General features: G+C 35.7%; 2 protein-coding genes across 3 annotated transcripts; both read right to left on the bottom strand.

Annotated features, from left to right (window-relative positions):
• Positions 1-14,972: 14,972 nt before the first annotated feature.
• Positions 14,973-15,548, bottom strand: LOC129939070 (mitochondrial intermembrane space import and assembly protein 40-B). Its single transcript, XM_056046935.1, has 2 exons — positions 15,331-15,548; positions 14,973-15,257 (listed from the first exon to the last, which is right to left on the bottom strand). The coding sequence occupies exons 1-2, from the start codon at positions 15,546-15,548 to the stop codon at positions 15,053-15,055; spliced, it is 423 nt and encodes a 140-aa protein (XP_055902910.1). The 3' UTR covers positions 14,973-15,052.
• Positions 15,523-16,132, bottom strand: LOC129939071 (ribonuclease P protein subunit p14-like). 2 transcript variants are annotated; one of them, XM_056046936.1, is made up of 2 exons: positions 15,917-16,106; positions 15,523-15,854 (listed from the first exon to the last, which is right to left on the bottom strand). In XM_056046936.1, the coding sequence occupies exons 1-2, from the start codon at positions 15,946-15,948 to the stop codon at positions 15,560-15,562; spliced, it is 327 nt and encodes a 108-aa protein (XP_055902911.1). In that variant the 5' UTR covers positions 15,949-16,106; the 3' UTR covers positions 15,523-15,559. The 2 variants fall into 2 exon arrangements, 1 of the variants encoding a protein (XP_055902911.1); XR_008780503.1 differs by having other exon boundaries at positions 15,716-15,854; positions 15,913-16,132.
• Positions 16,133-16,914: the final 782 nt, after the last annotated feature.

Here is a 16,914-nt window from a genome sequence, read left to right on the forward strand (position 1 = left end):
TGTGAATATTTGGTCGATAGTGGACTTTCCTGGTCTGAAGCCACACTGATAAGGACCAATCAGGTTGTTGACGAATGGCTTCAGACGTTCACATAATACGGCAGAGAGGATCTTATACGCAATGTTAAGGAGACTGATGCCTCTGTAGTTGGCGCAGTTTAGAGGGTCTCCTTTCTTATGTATCGGGCACACTATGCTGAGATTCCACTCATCGGGCATGTTTTCTTCCGACCATATTTTGCAGATGAGTTGGTGCATGCTCCCTACCAAGTCATCGCCCGCTGCTTTGAATAGTTCGGCGGTGATGCCGTCAGCTCCAGCAGCTTTGTTTGACTTAAGTTTAGATATAGCTATCTTCACTTCGTCAAGGTCGGGTAGGCGGAATTGTTGATCTGCGTCGCCGAGGTTGAGTGGTTCTATCTCCCTTACAGCGGAATTCGGTTCGTCATCGCCGTTATATAATTTGGAGAAGTGATCTTTCCATATTCTCAGCATCGACTGCGGTTCTACTACGATGTTCCCCTGATCGTCTTTACAGGCTTCGGTTCGTGGCTGGTACCCTTGGGAGGTTTTTTTTACCTTTTGGTAAAATTTACGAACCTCATTCCTGTTGTGACATCCCTCTATCTCCTCGATCGCGCGCTTCTCATGCTCTCTTTTTTTCCGTCTAAGAAGCCGGTGTTCCTCTCTTCTCTTCTGCTCGTAGAGCTCGCGAGCAGCTCTAGTTCTTTTGTGCAGCGCCGCACAGTGGGTCCTCTCCATATAAAACAGTGCTCAGTTTTCAATTTTTTGGAATAAAAATAAAATAAAAGTTCCAGATCAATATTAACGGTGTAACACACGTCATACGTAAGAATCACCTTCTCTCTTAGTCTGTAGGCCAAGTTACGGTACTTCAAAGTCGACACATTTAAATTGTTTTTGATTCACATATGCAATGTCTTGATCTAGTGGTTGAAGTTTTTATTTTTAAAAGTTAAATTGTTAAGTTTAAAAAAAATTAAATATATGTCGATTGTTGATGAAGGTATGTAGATTCCAAATTATATTTTTTTATTATTAAAAGTGTTTTTATGTATATAAAGTACATCAACGAAAAAGGCTTTTACTCGGAAACAATACAATTTTTAGAACGGTTTTTTTTTTTAATTTGCGCAGAGAACTTTTAAATCTAATGATACAGACTGAAAGACCAAACTCTCTTTATTATAAATACGAAGAGAGAAGTGAGAGCATGGTGCGCGTATTAAAAGTAAAGTGGTTTGAGTTAGAGATTCAGTAAACTTATAGTAAAAGCATCGACATAAATTGTGGGTAATAGAGGTATAGCCAAAAAGCTAAGTACGTGGGCTTAAAGGTTTTTGTGCCGTGGTATCGAATACAAAAGTTTCGTACTTTTTGTATAGCTCAAGGTGGGGGAGGGGTAGGTTTTGTTTAAAATTAGCGATTTTTCTGATTTTTTTTCTCAGGTGTGTAACCGCTTGAAATGATGTAGATATTTAATAAGAAAAATGGTGCTCCGTAATTTTTCCAAAGTTCCAATACCTTAATCTCAATGATCCAATTATTACAACTCAAAATAAAAGCTTATTAAGCGAACCCCATCGGCGAAAAATCAAAAAAAAAATCTTCGAACGAAGAGGTTCGGTTAAAAATCATATTTTTTCAGTTCTATTAATCAGATGGTCAAAGTTAAGCTTTTGTTACTTAGGATAAATTAGGGTACGTTTTTATCAAACATTTAATGGTTTTCATGGTTAGGCTTTCCTTAAAGAAAAAAGTCATAAAACAATGAACAAATTATGAGCAATTTCTAAAATAATGAACATTTTTATGTTTTCCGAGACACAATAATTCATAATGAACATTTTCTTCAAATAATGAACTGTTCATTATACCAATGAACGGATGGTCACCGTAACTATATCCCTCCCTAGTATTACATGAACACAAGTGTTCATAAAATCGTTACCCATGGAAGTGAAATAATAACCCATGCTCTACTTCCAAACGGACAGTTAAGTAAAGAAGCTTATGAGGCTAGGAACAAAGATTTCAAAGTATATCGGGAACAATTAAGCAGGAAAACATCACGTCATCAAGCATATTATGACGGATATTTTTAATAGATTGCTTATCTCTTCTGATCCCCTAAAAACTTATATACGCGAATGCCAGTGATCTACCGGAAAATTCATTGAAATGTTAATTGAAAAACCATTCATTTCTTAAAGGTAAAATACTCAAAAACTTTAGAAATTGTTGTGAATACTTTTTTATTTTAACATATTATATACTAAATTTAATAGTGTGTATCAATATTTAACAGTAGTGATGATTTAAAATAAGATACTGATTTTTGAGCACTGCTTAGTATTAAGGGTACCACTGTGCGCCGTTTTGTATGCCTCTTGTTTCGCTGCGTGAGCTTGCCGGCATTCGTCGTCAAACCAGGGGTTTCGCTGTGGTGGCCGTGTGAAACCTAGCACTTCAGAGGCGGCATCTCTGATGGCTGCAAGGCAATGTTGCCACTGGTTTTCAATGCTTAATGCAGGAAGCATAGGACTTCTTAGGAGGTTATTAGAGACTCGATCGGAAAAGTACATGGCAGTCTCTTGCGATTGTAGCCGTCTAACGTCGAATCTTCTCACAGTACTTCCTTGTTTTGGCTTGGATCGGGATATCCGTAGCCGTACCTTGGCTACAACGAGGTAGTGGTCCGAGTCAATGTTGGCCTCTCGGAATGTTCGGATATCCTGCATACTGGAGAAGTGTCGTGCGTCGATCGCAATGTGGTCAATCTGGTTGACGGTTGATTGATCAGGAGATGTCCATGTCCCCTTGTGGATATTGAGATGCGTGAACTGCGTACTAGCTACCAGAACGTCTCGCCCCGCAGCGAAATCGACCAGCCTGAATCCGTTGTCGGAGGTGGTGTCGTGCAGGCTGTATCTCCCGATTATGCCACCAAAGATGTCTTCTCTTCCTAGCTTGGCATTAAAATCTCCTAAGACAATTTTAATGTCATAGCCAGGGCACTGCTCATATGTCTTGTCCAAGAGCTCGAAGAATATGTCTTTGGTGTCTTCATCTTTCTCCTCTGTTGGGGCATGCGCGCATATTAGGCTTATGTTGGCGAATTTAGCCTTGATGCGGATTGTCGCGATGCGCTCGCTCACACTGTTGAAACTCAAGACTTTTTGCCTGAGCCTAATTCCAACAACAAATCCACACTCAAATAGACGCTGTCTTTGTTCTCGGTAGCAGTCGCCGTAGTAGATGTCGCAGTCTTTTAGTTTGCGTTTGCCCAGTCCATCCCATCGCACTTCCTGGATGGCTGTAATATCTGCCTTGCAGCAGTTTAGGGCTTCCGCTAATTGTTCTGGATGAACCGCTCCTTATAGGCCTGGGCTCCGAATATGTCGAAGAAGCCCTATAAGGTGTTCACTAAGTAGTTCGACCTTACTGGAACTGTAGACGCCACCGTTGATTCTATCTCGAGAATTCGTCCGCTGCCGCCTGGATAAGGAGAGGTGCCTTAGTGGAAACACCTCTCCCCCCCTCTCTCGTTTGCTGCCCCCAACAACTTTCCACTGGGGTTGGAACCAAATCTCCAGTTGAGGTACTAGGCACCCGATGTTCACCGCGGGGAGGTGAGAGTAGGAGTTGATAGACAGAGGTGGGTTTTGAGAAAAACCTGTGGACGCTTGTGTCCTCTTGAATGCACATGTCTACCATTTGAACATCATTTACATTAATAAACAATGAATAAATGCCAATAACGAGGAAAGGAATGAGTTCTGGCGAAATTCTCTATTTTTTAAAATCATTGGGAACCGTAATTATTTTCGGGAATCCGGTTCTGTGCCAGTTTGCTATATCTTTAAGAGTAGAAACCACCCCAAAAAGTACTCGTTCGCAAATTGCCCACATTTGTACGCTTATAACAGCAGTACGGGAACGAAAATCACTAAAACCTCCCCGAAAAAGAAAGGTAATGTCAAGAGAATTGAATATATTCCCCATATCTATTTCAGTGTTAATTAATGACAATGAGCATCGTAGCATTAAGGGCTATTGAAGTTCTACAGATCATATCATATCACTATATCAAACTAAAATTATTGTTTTAAGGGTCAAAAGTAATCACCACCACGCTTCTGTAATGACTTGATTAAATGTCTTATCTAATTGGCAAATCCCTCCATTTCAAGAAGTTTAATAAATACCATTTTTGTATGAAGATAGATGGATTATTCTACAGGTGCCCTACTCTGTAATGCGTTTCGAAAAAAATTTGGTGAGCCAACCAAAGCCAATACAACAAAAAAGTGCCTTAAGGTGGTAGGTATTAGAGAAGCTTAATTGGGGTTTGCATATTTTAATCCTTAAGATTATTTTTTGTGGCCAGAACTGGGGAGTGTGTCTGTAAGGCTTCATAAAATGTTTAAGCACCTAAGAAGGAGTTATCTAAAGCAGTGACGAAAATATCAATAAAAACAGTGCGGTCAACAACACAACGTTTAAAAGTGGTCATTTTAAATGAAACTACTTTTTTAATTAAACTAGTACTGTGGCCGAATAAATGAAACAACAATAAATGCAAAATATTCAGCCCTATCATGAATACCATCGTAATAGGAAATGGGCTCCGAATTCCGAAAAATCGATCACAAAATTCATTCGTAGTGGAAAATCTGCTTCGAAGTTCGTGAAATTTGGTATAACTCAATCCGAATGAAACGGAAATTTTGCCTCTTTTTCTACACGTTATTTGTGTCGGATTCGTTGGGAAACAGTTTTGTTGTTTATAAATATGTAAATATTAACCAATTTGTTTTTCTTTTAATAATATTTGTTGCTTTAAAGGGGCAAAAACAACAAATAAGGTACAATACGAAAGGCTTTATCAATTATTAAATGAGAAACCGGACATAGCTCAAGGATATACTAAGGCTCCAAAAGAAGATGTGACGCTGTTTTGGGAAAAAGTTAAATCCAAACTGAATGCTCTTGGGTCACCTTCAAAAGAAGCTTCAGTTTGGAGAAAAGTAGGTGAAAGATTATGCTATAAAAAAAATATTTTTATATCCTTCTTAAAACTCTTAGGTTTGGTTAGATTGGAAATCTTACTTAAAAAAGAAACTTGTCGACAACATAAAAGAGATAAATGCAACTGGTGGCGGAGAGTGCCGGCAACATTCCTTCTCAAAGCTGGAGGAAGGAGTCATTCAGCTGGCACGGCTACAAACTTCCACATCAGGAATACAAAACATGAATTCATTTGGGTTTGGAAGCTCTGCTGAGCATGGGAGGGTTTCAAAACAGTCCGAAGCAGAAAATGTGACTCCTGAGCTTGATGACCCACCTGTAGATGTGTCCATGTCATCCGATCGGGACACATATCGGAAAAATCAGTCTTCAACTGCCTTAAATGATACTGCAAACCTATTAAGGAAGCAAATTGGGCACGAGTACGATAACTTTGGCGCCGAGATATAATAACGATTTTTGGTAGAGGGGCTTAATACAAGCATTTTTTACTATGGGAGGGGGGGGGTCTATCTCCCCCCGTTTAGGCGGTAGGGACAATTTAAAAAAACATGTACTTTAAATGGAAAAAAAATAATTAAAAAATAACGGTAATACTTACAATTAAGTATTATACCTTTTTTTAAAGCCAACACTTGTGTCTAGTAGCTTGTTTTTAAATCAAGTCAAAACTATGCATAGTTTGCGAAAAACACTGTTTTAAACTCAAAATTTGGTACAAAAAAAGTTAAAAATATGGTTTAGAGTGTAATATTTCAAAACTTTTAGATTATCTACAATTTTTTTTTTAGAATACATTGCCCTTATTTATTTTTGATCGAAAACTGAAAACTAGATGATTTTATGTCTTTTAGTTTTTGAGAAAATTGAAAATAACCACAACTACTATTTTAATTTAATTCTTTTTTTTTGCTTCAAAAATCTTATTTTGATAGTAACAATGGTAGGTGCAAGTTTGGTTGTATGCAACAGTGGGATCAGTGGTATCTGCAACCCCCCTGCTTGGGCTCACTATAGGATTTGGGGTGGGTGCAAGTTGGAGTGCGTGCAAAGTGAGGAGGGAGCAAGGTTCTGTGAGTGCAAGATGAGGTGCATTCAAAGTTTTTTTTGCATTTAAATAAGCTGAATTAAAAAATAATTGATATTATATACATAAACATATGTACATATATGTCATGTCCATTTCAATCTCTTTTTTTCTAAATATACCGTTAGGTACTTGACAAAAACTTTAACATTTAATATATTTGAGCATAAAAATGTATTGCATTATAAAAAAATTTGCATTACCTTTACAACAACACAACGGAAGCAAATTCTCGTAGTTTCTTAACATGCACATATGTTTATGTCATACATAAATATGCATATAACTATGTACACACATATAATGCAGCCATAGTAAAAAGTATGTACCTATATAGTTAGATCATAAATAACAAGAGGAAGCATTTGATGTTTAACCGTTTTTTTTAACAAGTTTGGTGCAGGTTATTGTTTACCAAAGCCATTCTCCATTTAACGTTTGAATAAGTCGGATTCCCTTTTTAAAAATGGCGGCTAAACATCCACTTCTTCACCCAAAATTAAATAATTTTTCGATTTTTTGTTCGTTTGGGGATTTGGTATCAACAAACGAAAAAAGTTTCGCGTTTTTGGAAGAAATCGGGTTAATTCCCTCCAAAACGTCTACTCCACCTCTGTGTTGTGATATTTTAATGACCGTGGAAAATTCAAAAAGATCAAAGTTCGGTTGGTTTTGGCGATGTTCAAAAAAGGGCTCAAAAAGAAAAGGTGACAAAACTTGTAGAAATACAATCAACCCATCAATAGGAACATTTTTCCATGGCCCTCAATGTCGGCTAGAGATAAATGAAGTGCTTGCTATAATTATCTCTTTTGTGATTAAAATGCCTGTAAACATGGTTTTCCAGGTAATTATTTAAATCTTAAGCTACAATTTAAGGATTTTGTTTTAAATATTTTCGTAAATTCTCAAATTAGCAATTAATCGCTTGGCGAAATCACGACAATAAAGATAAATTAAGTAAATCTACCATCATAGATTACTATAATTATTGTCGGGAAATAGCCGAAATAATATCCTCCCATATTGATATTAATATTGGCGGTGAAGAAAAAACGGTTCAAATCGATGAAACATTTTTAACGAAAAGAAAATACCACAAAGGCCGTGTCACAGAACAGATGACAATTGTAGTGTTGGGGCTATATTGCAAAGAAGATAAAGTCGGACGTTTCTTTAAAGTCAATTCCAAATGTAGGGAAGATTTGTGGCCTTATATTCATAAATATGTTAACCCCAATACAAGTCGTATCTGTACCGACAGCGCACGCCAATACATAGGTGTTGAAAAATTATTCTCCAGTTCTACTAGTCATGGCGTAACAAACCACAGCAAAGGCGAATATGTCGACAAAGCCGATAAGACTAACACAATAAACGATCTAGAAAATCAAAATAAACTTCTGAAAAAAACAATTTTATGCCGCAAAACCACACTCCACATCCATCAATATATGGCACTTTTCTTTTATAGAAAATATTGCCTTGAAAAAAAATATAAAGACGATTTGGGATCCCAAATAATGGAATTCTTACTAGATATGAAAAAAGTATACCCATGTTTGGTTAATGGACAAGAAAGTGTAGGTCTGCAACTAAAGCACTTCGACCCTCCCGACGTTTGCAGTGAACACCTAGAAGATGTGTTACCGCCAAAACAACCACGGCTCTTGACCATCAATGACGAACTTAACGAACTCCACAGTGACACTAGTACGGACGATGAATTCATTGACGAGACTTACATACCTTCAACACATTGAAAATTAACGTGACTATTTTTCAATAACTCCTGACTTACTTAAAAACTAACTGACTGGGACGCGGAATGCAATGCAATTCTACCTCCTCGTGGTGCATTCTGGGTTATGCTAAATGAATTGCTTTACTTGACTCACAAAATGACCTAATCTTTAAAAATTATCCTGAAAGTAAATACCAAAAAAACTCTTTAAAAAGTAGTTTTAAAAACCCCAAAACCAAAATAAAACAACAATCACATATGTAGGTATAAACGAAATTTCTAATGCAAACAGTAAGATGCCTAAGGGGGGGCATGCTGTCCCCCTGCAACCCCCCTGCTTGGGCTCACTATAGGATTTGGGGTGGGTGCGAGTTAGGGTGGGTGCAAGGTGGAGAGGGTGAAAGGTTCGGTGAGTGCATGCAAAATTTCATATGCATCTAAATAAACTGGATATAAAAAAAGTAATTTAATTGAAATATTTTGTTTTGGTAATTTTCAATTTTCTCAAAAACTAGAAGACATAGAAACATCTAGTTTTCAGTTTTCGTTAAAAAATAAATAAGGGCAATGTATTCTAAAAAAAAAAATTGTAGATAATCTAAAAGTTTCGAAATATTACACTCTAAACCATATTTTTAACTTTTTTTTTGACCAAATTTTGAGTTTAAAACAGTGTTTTTCGCAAACTATGCATAGTTTTGACTTGATTTAAAAACAAGCTACTAGACACAAGTGTTGGCTTTAAAAAAAGGTATAATACTTAATTGTAAGTATTACCGTTATTTTTTAATTATTTTTTTTCCATTTAAAGTACATGTTTTTTTTAAATTGTCCCTACCGCCTAAACGGGGGGAGATAGACCCCCCCCTCCCATAGTAAAAAATGCTTGTATTAAGCCCCTCTACCAAAAACCGTTATTATATCTCGGCGCCAAAGTTATCGTACTCTCCCCGCAAATTGAATTGCAAAACAAATTTTATTCAAAAACAGAGAAGTATTACGAGGAACAAATAAAACTAACGGAAGATATAGCTGCAAACACAAAGAGAATATACATAGGAATAGACAGATTGGGTGACATGAAAAAACACAAATTGCAGAAACACGAAGACACAACAAAATACAAGAAGAGCTTCTGCAAAAAAAAATTGAAATAAAACTTAAAACGCTGCAAATAGAAGAGGAGAAGATAAATCGCAGATTTTGTTCGGAGATTTTCTACGAATGGATTTTGGGTTTTGTGATAGGGCTGATTATTTAGTTCTTGGAATAACCTACGAAAAAGACAACTTAACATTCTTGGTCTGATCAGATTTTAAGAAAATGTCAAGTACTTATGAACCAAAGGAGGAAAGACTTGGGACACTACAAAATAGAAGAAAATCGCCTTCCCTTTCTAAATTAGGTACCCTTCAAATACTCAAATTTCTAAAAAAAGATAAACTAAGAAAAGAACTAATTCAGCTCTAACGGGCACAGTAGATCTTGAGGTCGTAGTGCATTTACTACAAACTAAATACATACATGTCTTCCATCCTATGTGATGGAGATCCGAATTCAATGACCTAAGCATGCATTGAATCCGTAGGACAACGTTGTAATATATGGTTGATTTGCAATAGAATTTTCACTTGGTGATGATGTTTTTGGGTGTCCCGTTGGATGTTAGGATGGCTCATATGTTTGTCGTTCGGTGACAATAGATTTGCTCAGCTGTGAATCTCTAACACTAGTGAACTAATTCGGACGCTTTTTTCTTATTCTCAATTTAATACTTTTTATTACATGAACTATTTAACCGAGATTTATAGCTCTTGAGCCCAACTTCGGCCGTACTGCCAAATACAGAGATTTGTTCTTTAGCCGTACTACTCGAATGTGGAATGTCTTACCACGCTCTGTCTTTCGTATTCATTGCAATATTCAGGAATTCAAAACCAATGTGCACCGACATCTCCTTTTAAACCCTCTCCTCTTTCTAGTGCTCACACTGTGCCTTTGTCTAATAAGGGTAGTAATATCCCCTTGAGTGTGTGCTTATTATAAAAAAAAAATGAATATAAGAAGTTGAAGTGGAATAAGATGGCTCCCTTGGGGAACACCAGAATAATTAAAACTAGTTTTTGCATGTTTCGAAACAATAGTTACAGACTGTTTAATATTTATGCTAATATAACATTTGATCCATTTTAGCAAAACCGAATGAATTCCAAAGATTTAAAGTTTAAACTCTGTCAAAGCCTTTGAAAAAAATCTGTATATGTGTATAATATCGACTTAATACCCATTTTTCATATTTTAACTTAAGTAATTTGAAAAAATGGTGAGATAGTTGACCTACAGCGAAAGTAACCGTGCTGAACATCATATAAACAATTTTCAAATAAATCATAGAAGTTTTCCAATAGGTCGATAGTTAGAGACTAATTGTTTCGATTTATAAATTTGTGTTATTTGTGCCACGCTCCATTCACACACCATTCCAAAGGAACTATTTCAAAAGCATTGTTAGAGGTTTGGCTAAACCATCTTTACAATTTTTCTGAAATACAGTTGTCATAGTCTGCTTTATAAGATGGAAGTTGGTCAACTACTTCTCCTTCGGAAATAAATAATTCACCCAACGTCAGCAAATGAATGATGAAGGTTATTATTTACGAAATGTCCCGATGAATTAAAAAAATAGATTGAAACAAATCAGCAAACAAATTGCAATCCTATTGTTCATTATTCAAGTAAGTTTAAATTATATTTTTTTGAAGTTATCCAACGCCTTTTTTGCTCCATTCTTTTTGAAGCCGATGTTTGAGTGCACTTATTGACGAGAAGGGGTTTCGCGAACTCGACGGTCCAATTCATCCTACAAATTCTCGATTGGGTTAAAGTCTTGAAATTGTAGAGGTTTTCGATCGCTTTTGGACAGTTTCACAGAAACCATTCTCTTACAACATGCGCCTTGTGTTTCGGGTCGTTGTCCTAGTAAAATTTGAAATTCCTTAAAATGCCCATTTTCTCAAGGACTTTGCCTTAAATTTTCTCTTAGGATCCTTAAATAGTATACCTTATGCAATATACCGTCGATGAATACTAAATTTCCCATGCCTTTTGCTGAAATACACCCCAAACCATGATGTGCCCGCCTCTATGCTTCACTTTTCATTTGGCTTGCGCCTCACCATAACTCTCCAAACTATCCAAAGACGTTGTACTTACTCTCGTCAGCAAATATTACATCATCCCACCAAGTTACAACTTATTTTTTTGTTCCCTCGCAAACATGATCCAAATTTGCCTGTTGATGAAAGGCTTTTTTCGAGCAACACGACCATTGTAACCATTTGTTTTTATGGTTCGAGCGTACCGTTGATGCAGATATTTTTATTTGTCATCATGTCATTAACACTTCTTGAACAATTTTTGTACACTTAAACGAGGATTTGGTTTAAATTTTGTTACTATAAGCCGTTTTACTTTCGATGTTATCTTTTTTGGTTGACCCATCTGCTTCTTTGATTCGATCCTTCCTTCTCTTTAATAGCTCCGAACAATATCACCAACAGTGTTTGGCTTCATGTCTAAATTTACAGCAATTTTTTTGTATGTTTCATCTTTATTATGGTGAAAAATAACAAGGTTTCTTTTTTCAAGGCTTGCATTTTTTCCTTTGCGCCCCATGATTAACTTTTTAAATAAAACCAAACGATCTTACACTAAATTGTTTCAAAAATGTATGCAAACGTCAAGTGAACCATTTATTTTAACGGTACTCTTGAATAGACAAACTGTTAATCGGGGCAAATGTCAAAGTCAGGAAAGAAAACAAAAAAAGAATATTAATGAAGCGCTTAGATGCGTCCTTTTTGCGTTGTTTATTGTATATCTTAATACAGTTAAGTGTTTACAGCATTTTTTAATGAAGTAGTTAGGAAATAATATACTTATTTATAAAATAACCAAATAATAAATCTTAATTCAACTTTTACTACGAGAAAAACACCAAAAGTATGTTTAAGAATAAAAGCCGAATATTAATGACACTCACTGTAGATAAATTATTAGAAACCAAAATCTCATCCCAGTTCAGTTCCAAAAAGTACGAGTTAACAGCCTCATAGGTGGTTTTGGCAAAATTATAATTTACAGACAATACTTCATCAAATTTTAACATTACAAAACTCGAAAATTTAAGTTCAATTTCAAGGCCTACATGATGTAAACAGTTATTTACAAAAAGTGGTATAGACGTAGTAACAATTGAAAAAATATCATTATTTACAAAAATAAACGACTATTTGAATTTCTTACACAATCAATGTGTTTTAAATGTAAAGATAACAAATTAACAACAGACAAGATTTCTATATCACTTAAAACATTAAGGCCCGTTTGCTGATACTCTTCTTAAATGTGTGCCATAACTAAGTACATCTTAAATTCTAAGTATAACATAATTTATTTTTGGTTGTCAGAAAATTTTTATGTTCCACTTTACTAAGTTACACATAAAATGAAACGTAGCTAACTTCGCTTAGATGTAAAATGTCAAAAAATTCAAATTGTGTAAACGTATGTGTGATATTTCAAAAACGGTAAATTTATGAATAGATTGTAAGACGCTTTGTGTTTGTTCAAAAGTTATTAATAATGGCTGACAAAAAAAGGACAAGAAATCCCAAATTTTTCTCTTAAAGAAAAGCGAACACTTTTAGAATGTGCTTATGAAGAAAAAGCAATAATTGAAAATAAAAAAACAGATGGAGTTACGTGGAAGGAAAAAGAAACAGCTTGGGAGAGAATAGCATCGAATTTTAATTCCCATTCAGATTCAGCATGCTACAGGACCGTCGAAGCACTCAAAAAATTTTACCAAGGCTATAAAAAAGAAATTAGGAAGGTGGCCGCAGACGAAAAAATGTCCAGAATTCAGACTGGAGGTGGCAAGACCATAAATATACGCGATGAAAACTTTGATCTTGCCATATGCATTCTGAACCCAAGAACAATAACTGGATATGAAAACTTTTTTGATGGGGATGGTGCAGATGAGTTGTTCGAAAATGAACCCGGAACCAGTACAAACATTGTAAGAAGAATATTTTGTTGGTTTTTATTAACTTTATTATGTATGTATTTTTTGAATTTACACATTGAAGAAAGGCAGGATGATGAACCAATTAAGGATTGGGGAAAATACAAACCTAGTCAATTGAGAAACCCGATACATCCTAAATTAAAGAGAAGTCATGAGAATATATCTGATGAGCAGGAAGTTATTTATGAAAATATTGATGACAATAGCCCAAAAACTAGCATCCTTATGTCCAAAGGATTTAAAAAGCAGTTTGACAATTCAACCACAAAAACAGAAAATAAAAGTAACTGGTGTGGAAGGCGCAGACCAGTTGCTTCAACATTACCTAGCAGCAAAATAACCGATAAATATTCACAGCTATCGGAAATAAAAATTGAGCTTGCTAAGCTTCAATATGATACCCAAAAAAAGGAAGCGATTAAAAAAAAAATATAGGTACAGCCTCTATTGAACACGAGTTAAAAAAACGTTTTTTGGAATTGGATATAGAAATAAAGACAGAATTTCTTAAAAAAATCAAAAGTGATTCGTTCAAAATGTGTGAGACATGTAGTATCCTTAAGGACTAGAATATAACAGTTATCATCGTCAGAATAAATCGAATTCATATCAACTAAATTAAAATCACCCAAAACGCAAAATTAAGTAAGTATTATTGGTAGAAACGTTACTTTCACTAAGTGTTAACAATTTATATATATGAGTTTCCGTCTTAAGGTTTCAAATCGTCATTTCACATGAATTTCTGCTGAAGATCCGAACAACTTCGATATAATTGTCCTCTTGGTTCAATGTAATGCGAGCTCTGTCCAAGTCCAACCAAACTGGATAATATTTAATAGAAAGTCAAATTCAGCATACTAAAAGAAAATATTGATATCTCTTAGTATAATTTATTTGCTTTAAGAATATTAACATGGCCAAAATTTTTAGTCAATATGTGATTTACAGCCCTTTTTGAAATGCCTACCATGCGTGCTAGCACGCGGACTTTCAGTCGACGGTTACCCGTCACTATTTTGTGGATTTTCTTCACCACCTCTGAGGTGGTCACATCATATGGTCGAATACTACGTCTTGGCCGCTCTAACGACCTCATTTAAACTTCACAATAGCAATATTTTACTGTTTTAAACGAATAAGTTTTGTGGGGCCAAATAAAGAAAGCTTACATGGAAGCTGGAACTGAAACTATACCCAGACAGACAAGAGCTAGAGATTCCTGGATATCCCACGACACCTGGAACAAAATCACATATTGAAGAGCACTTAAAATTAGAATCAATTCAGAAAGTGATGCTCAGCGGAAATTGATTCTACGAAACGAGTATAGAGCATCTCATAAGACAGTGCAGCTGTGTGTGAGACGTGACAAGAGGGCAAGGGTGGAAGTGAAAATACGGAACATGCTGCAGGAAGAGGAAACGCAAGGGAGCTGTATACAATCACTAAGGACATTGTCGGGCAGCGTAGTAGCACTTACACTAACCATCCCGTGTTTGATTTGAACGGCAACCTTTTAGTGACGATAGAAGATCAGCTACAAAGATCGAAGGAGCACTTTTGTGCTCTGCTAAATGATGACCACAATGCAGAATTGAATCTACAATTGAACAACATGCGTAGATCTTATAGGGGTATTGACACCAGTCCCCCCAACAAGTGCAGAGATAAGTAATGCGATACATCTTCTAAAGAAAAACAAAGCAGCTGGACTTGATGGTATTCCCGCAGAATTCCTAAAAGCAGACCCTAAGGCAACTTACCGTATTTTGCGTACTCGTGCAGGCTGTCTGGGAGAGTGAAACTTACCCAAGGAACTGGAAGGATGGCCCGATGTAATGGTTGGGCTCATCAGAAGATGACCATTACACCTTGTCTTGACGCATATTTTTTCAATCATAAAATTTCATAATTTAATTATTTGAACCTGGAAGTCCCATCTTTTCTAGATTAAACCAAACTATGTCCTTACATTAAAAATGAATTCAGTTCACTCAAATTGTTCCTACTTATAATACATTTTAATTCTGTAACTTCTTTTGGTAACAAAAACTTCTTAATCTAAGGATAACACTCAGTTTTCTTTTTTCTCGACTTCATTGGATGGTGTAGAATTTTCAGGAGTTTCACCCATTCCCTCAATGTCTGGCAAATCCATGTCGTTATCATCAGGATCATCAGCACCGCCACTCTTATTGTAAACTGCAGGATATTTTGTAAAGCAATCCTGCATCGTCTTAAATGCATCATAACAATCTGATCCTTTAGGATCTGCTTCACTGTAGAAATTAAAAAAAAGAACACTAAATTATTCCTATCTTCGTTGTGAGTATTAAATGGTGTCCATCTTACCTGTAATGGAAGCAAGAGAATGCATCACGGAACTCAACACCACACGGTCCTGTAGCCATTCCACCCAGACACGGACATCCCCAGTTGATTTCACCAGCTTCAGAAATCAAACCTGGCTGGGGTTGAGGAGGAGGCAGCTCAACTGTGCTAGGAGTGGAATGATCTTCTTTTGTTGCAAAGATCACTTTGTCCTTGCCAAAAGATTTACACAGAGACATTTTATTGCTTATTAAAATTCTATGTTGGACGAAAGAAGTTGTAATAGAATTGGAGATGCCTTTTTCACTTGAAAATGACAACGAATGTCTTGAAATTTAGAGATCAAAGTGATTGCTGCCCGTGTCTTGACGTAGTAGTCTTCCGGTACTCTTATTATAGCTCGTTGGTTCGCCAAATCAAATTTAAATATATCCACTTCAGTTAGACCACCAATTTCGCCAAAAACACTACGCAAAGATTGATCGATACTTCCTTTGAAGTAGGCTGGAGTGAGAACTAAGTTTTCTGTTTTGTCCTGGAATTTACTAAAAATTTAAGGTAATATATGAAGAAAGATGTAAAATGGAAGTTTTCTTTGATTACCTACAGTGCAACGTCTAAGTAATAATAGCTGGACATAATATAATGAGGTGATCGTTTGAACTTCTTAGTTGTTTTTGTACTCTTTTGTCAATAAAATTCTAATTTTAATTCAACATTTGCAATAAATAAATACAATGTGAAATTTTACACAAATTTTATGTAATATTTTTAGAGGTTAGAGATTTTGACAGATGATGACATTTTCGAAAAACATGCAGAATCAAAAGCCGAAGAGCACGAAAATTAAGCGAGTTCATGTTTTCTGCAGAAGCTGTTATTGATGGTGTTCGGATTGGGCTGAGTATACACGGTTTATGTTAACGCATCATAATGGTTCCTTTAAATTGTGAGGTTCATGCAACTAATTGCATTATTTTGCTTATATTAGTGAGTTATTTCTAATTCTAACTATTATTTTTAAACTAAAGAAAAACATTGTGTACCAAATTATAGCGCATTTTTGCTGTTTTGGTTGTCGGAAAATATTTATGGAGCTTTTGTTAGGTTTTTCGAATTATTTCATTACTCTTTTCTTAAAGCTTGCGGTAAAACGAGTTACCACTGGTGTATTCTCTCCCACTTTCAGGTTTTGACATACATATGCTTCTGCCTCCCTCTACTTTTTTTCGTTATGCAGATTCAGATACATGTTAATCCACCTTAAAAGATCGACTTTTACATTCAACGATGATATTTAAAGATAGGCATTTCTGTAAGTGGGATTTGGAACATTATGTTTAGACGTCTCATTTCCAACCTCAACTGCAATGGTGGTAGATGAGTAATTGTAAAAACGAAATAAAAGAGCATCAGAACAAATTCGCATTTATTCATTTCGAAACTTATTGCACTGTAAGTGGACTCAAGTCTGTCCCTATACTATCACCAGTTGAGCTGCTATGGTACTGAAAATATCCAAGACGTAAAATTAGAAAGTGGTTTTTCTTTATCGGCTGAGTTCTACATTTTATTTGTTTTGGAATGAAATTGAAAACGATTCAA

This window comes from Eupeodes corollae, chromosome 1 (genome assembly GCF_945859685.1).
Source record: "Eupeodes corollae chromosome 1, idEupCoro1.1, whole genome shotgun sequence".
Lineage (NCBI taxonomy): Eukaryota > Metazoa > Arthropoda > Insecta > Diptera > Syrphidae > Eupeodes > Eupeodes corollae.